Source organism: Limulus polyphemus, unplaced genomic scaffold (genome assembly GCF_000517525.1).
Source record: "Limulus polyphemus unplaced genomic scaffold, Limulus_polyphemus-2.1.2 Scaffold4492, whole genome shotgun sequence".
Classification (NCBI taxonomy): Eukaryota; Metazoa; Arthropoda; class Merostomata; order Xiphosura; family Limulidae; genus Limulus; species Limulus polyphemus.
In genome coordinates this window covers 36,030-41,404 of record NW_013670102.1, presented here as the reverse complement: position 1 = coordinate 41,404, position 5,375 = coordinate 36,030, and the positions used below count along the sequence as shown (strand labels likewise).

Genomic DNA, 5,375 nt, shown 5'->3' with positions numbered 1-5,375 from the left:
ATTTTTGTTAACAAACATAATAATAAAAAATGTTCATTGTGGCAAACGAAATAATAATTTGATCTAAGAAAGAGATTTTTTTCTTCCCAATTTGTAAAAAACCTTACGTGATAGACAAAAATGAATATTATTTTCGAAATATGCGTAGCTAAATTATGGAAAATCCGTTATTAAAATTAAAACAATTTTTATGAAGTTTAAATTCGCAGGCCTGTGTTATTATTACGATTTCCCGGGATGTTTTTAATGTGGAATCATAGCGAAGGTTGTATTTCTAGATAAAAGGTAGCACCACGAAAATGTTTGGGAACCACTGCCCTAAACATTTGACTTCTATATACAGATATGATACATTTCCAAAGTATGTATAGCTTAATTTCTTCGACAATAGCAGAAGTTTTATCATCCCAAATGAGCATGCTAATAATAAGGTTATATTTCCAGTTGTAACGAAAAACGTTCATCTTATATATATTACTGATCTCGTACAAGTATTACCATACAATGATTTTTTGTTGTACTATGAATAAATTATACAATATTGTAAAATTTGAGAACTTTAGCTATGAACTGTACAACTCCAATTACCAACTGGCTCGCTAATTAGTTTAACACATTGAAGTGTAGATACATGATCAATCTAACAGATAACTGTAACAATATGTGATCGTCACTTTATTACTAAAATGTTAAACAATGGTTAAAAAATACTTGCAATAACATTCACTATAACCTTCTTTATCCCGATTTAAAGACACTACATATGTTATGTAATAAGTTAATTTGTGGAATACTGAAGAGTAAACTTAGTACCGATTATACCTCCAATCAGCCTCGAAGTATTTGTTTTTGGAGGTCTATCACACCTGGAGTTTGTTGAATTTATTCTCTCTCTCTCTTGACTATCGGCATGATACTTACATAACTTCCGTCCAGGGTACGGGTACTGTAGCCAGTTTTAAAACACATTTAAAGTTCCCAAAACTAGCAACTAATTTTCCCAAGTATCTAACCTATATAAAAGCCCGTGTGTGTCACGTCACGCTCGATTTCTTGAAATAGGAGGAGTCATAAAAGCCAAAATGCATTTGTCCAGATAGAATAGTTCAATTACCGTCTGCCCATTACGATTTCAGTGACGGGGGGTGAAAGGGAGCCGTGAGTGTGTGTGTGTATGATGTAAAACCTTGTAAGTGTAGTGAGTGTTGGTATAATAAGCCTAAAGTAAAGACGTAGTGTGAGATCACCTAACCCAGAGCCAAGTGCATAAAACTTATCATGAAAGTAAAAATATCGATTCAGTTTTAAACTTAAATCGTTTCTGAATTAAACTATTTTCTGTTATATCACCAACGTTTCAAATAAAAAACAGAACAAATCTCCTTAATCAATGGAGACTCTAAATAAAGAAATCAACAAATATTTTTTCCAGTTTTGTTGTCTATACATTTCATTTTATACTTTCAGTACATAGACTAACAACAAACATTAGGTTATACTTTTGTGGCTAAGCAACATGACATAAAAGCCATTGTTGTTATCAAAACGCACTGGCTTTTCTATATATTAAAATATTTTAATCTAACTGATTTTTACCAATAATTATTCTAAGAATACGCCACGAATTCATTTCATGAATGATCTTAATTTTGATTGGCTCACAAAGAAATTTACCGACATTTGACTGCCTCGACTGCATTTTTCTGCCCCATTGTTGGTCAAGCTTGATTTCGCAAAATTTATTTATTTCAGTTAGCTATGAAATGTGAGGTTAGGGTATACTATGGGGTGGGGGTGGTAGTACTTTCTCCATCATTTCTAACGGGCTATAAACTTATAAGGTTACTCTGTGACTTAACGTTAGACCTTAGTATTACTATTAAGTACGATAAATTTTAGCCCTAACTAAACGAAAGCAAAAAACGTACAAAAGTTAATGTTAATTTATCTCTATCGAATTTAGATGGTACTTGATAGTCTTAACTAATGTCAGGCCTAAGAAAAGTGGACGTATATATTTTGGTATCTGTGATTAGAATTATCTTGTATTGTTCTAGAAATCCTGTACTTAAATAAGTTACTGTTGCAATAAAAAATTATTAATTTGTCCGCAGATGTTTTACGGGTCTCTGCTAGTATTACCATATATTTAGAGTATGTATGTTATTTAAGTAAAGCTTACTGTTGTGGAACGTACTTCTTTTACCTTCACTGTTCACGCCTGGACTTAATAATTATTTGCGATTTATTAGAAATTCCGCGAGATGGCGGTAAGAGATAAATATATATTTATTGATAAAAGTTTAGGGTTAATATAATATAGGGTTGTGTATATTAACCCCGATGAAGGCGAAACGTTGGTTGAAATAAAATATATTCTTTTATATTTATCTGGATTGCGAAAATCGTTTTTTCTAAACTTTTATTAAAATGTGTAAATCCCTCCAGTATTCTCTACAAATTTTGAAAGACAACAATATATTTATTCAGTTAAAATTCTTCATTTATCACAACTTACGCAATAATGTCTGTGAATAGTATAATACACAAGATAGCTAATCCGACGAGAGCAAACAGACTACAGAACAGTTGGTTCTTCCTCATCGTAATACCGTGGTTTAGTTGCCGCTAGACACGTTGATATAAAACTGTCCCACCTGTGAAAAACAACAACAAAAAATTCAGGTAACTTATAAGTGTGATGGTGTGTACGAAAGTATAGAAAAAATATGCTGTTGTCTTATTAGCTTACTCCCATAACTTTTTCGTATTTTCTCCGCTCACAATATACATGTAACTTTCTCGTATTGGTAAAAAAATCTATTCCGCCACAGGTTCTTCATGTTTCCTAGCTTATTCAAGTTTCTTTAAAGACATAATGACTCGTATCAATACACTAACTCTTTCTCATGTAAGCATAGAAAAACGGAGATTTTTTTTGTAACAGTTTACTGGTATAAGACTTAATGTGTGTATAAAACACGTGACATTTGAAGTGTATGTGAGTGTGTTTTGTCTGTTGTTAGTTCAGCTATTAGTACGAGCTGTGTGAGCAGAATTTTTAAATGTCACATATATATATCCTTATAATGATTAAACGTAATTGTGGGGAATGTATTTTTAGAAATTTTCTAGAAACTTCTGTAAATGGGTTAGGCAAGAAAAGGAAATCTATTATAATAAAAGAGTTTGTTTACGTGTGTGTGACCCCCCCTCCATAACTCCAAGAGGAAATAACCTAGAGCGCTGAAACTTTGGAAGCATACTAAGGAGATTCTGAGGGTGTGCACCTGGGTATTATTTCTTAGGTTTGACTCAAAAACATTTTGCCAATTTTTGGCCCTTAAGCCCTATAATTCTGATTCCCGAAGGTCTATAGAAAAGTATAAAATTTTTTTTTATAATTCTCACTTACTGAATGAACAACATGGGGGTCTAGCATGGCCAGGTGGTTAGAGTGCTTGACTCGCAATCAGAGGGTCGCGGGTTCGAATCCCCGTCCCACCAAATATGCTCGCCTTTTCAGTCGAGTGGGCGTTATAAATGTTACTGAGTAGCTCAAGAGTTAGTGGCGGGTGGTGATAACTAGCTGCCTTCATTGCTAAATTAGGGACGGCTAGCGCAGATAGCCCTCGTGTAGCTTTGCGCGAAATTCAAAACAAACAAAGTCGGCATGGGTTACGATGCATAAAACACTCTAAAACGAAGTTATTATTATCTAACATTTTATCATGTGGAAATACCCGGTCTGAATATTTGTAGCGCAAAAAAAAAAAAACAGCGAGTGTAATAAACATATAAAAACTACAATTTCTTGATATTCCCGGCAAATCTTTTTTCCATACTGTCTACTGTTATAATATACTATACCTAGGTAATATACTTTTAAATTGTTTAACTAAAATGTAAGGATCTGTGCTGTAAATTGTCCAAGTTTTGAATCGAACGGGATTGGTAATTATTACAAACTAGTGGTTTTCAAACTGTACGAAGCGATGGAACCCTCTTATTCCATTTTTTTCGTCACGGAACCCCAACCCTTAAAGTCTATCCTAGATGATTGTGACCAACTTCGTAACAGTATTGTTAATGTAAAAATTGTAAATAAATATACCAAAATGTTAAGATTGAAAATGAACTGACTTATGCTTTTTAAATATAAAAAAAACATCAAAATGTTTAGGTGATAACTGTGTTCTTCGTTACGTTCCTTTTCTGGAAGGAGTAACACGAAATGCATTTACGTCTTATAAAAACAAAAAAACACGTCCTATACTTCACTGTATGATAACCACACGCTACAACCAACTGATTATCACAACTCCCTATAAAGGTGTTGCAGCTCCTAAACATTTTGACAACAACACAGTGTGGTAATCACATGTGATTATCACAATTCTGGATAAAGATATTAAAAATTCAAAATATATCTTTATCCAGAATTGTGATAATCACATGTGATTACCACACTGTGTTGTTGTCAAAATTAAAAATTTAAAATATTTTGACAACTACACAGTGTGGTAATCACATGTGATTATCACAATTCTGGATAAATAATAGTGCAACTTCAAACATTTTCAATTCTGACTATTTTGAAAATAAATAAACAACAACAACAAGAGCTTGTGCTGTAGAAGCCACGATCAACAACAACAACAAGAGCTTGTGCTGTAGAAGTCACGATCAACAACAACAAGAGCTTGTGCTGTAGAAGTCACGATCAACAACAACAACAAGAGCTTGTGCTGTAGAAGTCACGATCAACAACAACAACAAGAGCTTGTGCTGTAGAAGTCACGATCAACAACAACAACAAAAGCTTGTGCTGTAGAAGCCACGATAAACAACAACAACAAGAGCTTGTGCTGTAGAAGTCACGAAAACTCATGATAGAAATATTGGTGAAATTTGAGAAGCTGTATGTATGCTTAATGATGCTGCACGAAGAAAATAAAAGGCACAAACTGTTGATGTACTTTTGAATAATTTTATAATGACAATCATATGTGTTTGTAAACATATTTTGATTTTGCATCTTGTTTGTGTTCTACTATTGACGAGCATGGTTATGAACTCGAACAAAAGGCACGAACTTATTTGATTGAGTTTGTTCACAAGTAAAACTAAAAGTATGTTTAATACTTGAGAAGAGTTTTACTTTAAACATTATAGTAAACAAATCATCCTGAAAGATATGCAGGATAATTCATGATAACAGAGCCAGTCGGTAGACTCCATAAACACGTTGTTATTATTCTGGAATTATGAAACCTTGAAATAGGAAAACAAGGTTGATTAATTTTAACTTTGTTCTGTTTTAGAAAACTCTTATTAATAAGCCAACCAGTGGCACAGCGGTATATCTGCGGACT

At 33.2% G+C, this 5,375-nt stretch overlaps 1 protein-coding gene across 3 annotated transcripts in view; it reads right to left on the bottom strand.

The window, feature by feature from the left end:
• Positions 1–5,375, bottom strand: part of LOC106471247 (galactose-3-O-sulfotransferase 4-like) — a 13,232-nt gene that overhangs the window by 3,094 nt on the left and 4,763 nt on the right. The window contains exon 2 of one of the 3 annotated variants that reach the window (XM_022399863.1): positions 2,519–2,657. The exons of 1 other annotated variant lie outside the window; for it this stretch is intronic. In XM_022399863.1, the coding sequence (XP_022255571.1) occupies positions 2,519–2,604 (86 nt within the window). In that variant the 5' untranslated portion in view covers positions 2,605–2,657. Of the gene's footprint in view, positions 1–2,182; positions 2,227–2,518; positions 2,658–5,375 lie in introns of those variants that run through there. One more of the 3 variants, XM_013931838.2, reaches the window with a different exon arrangement.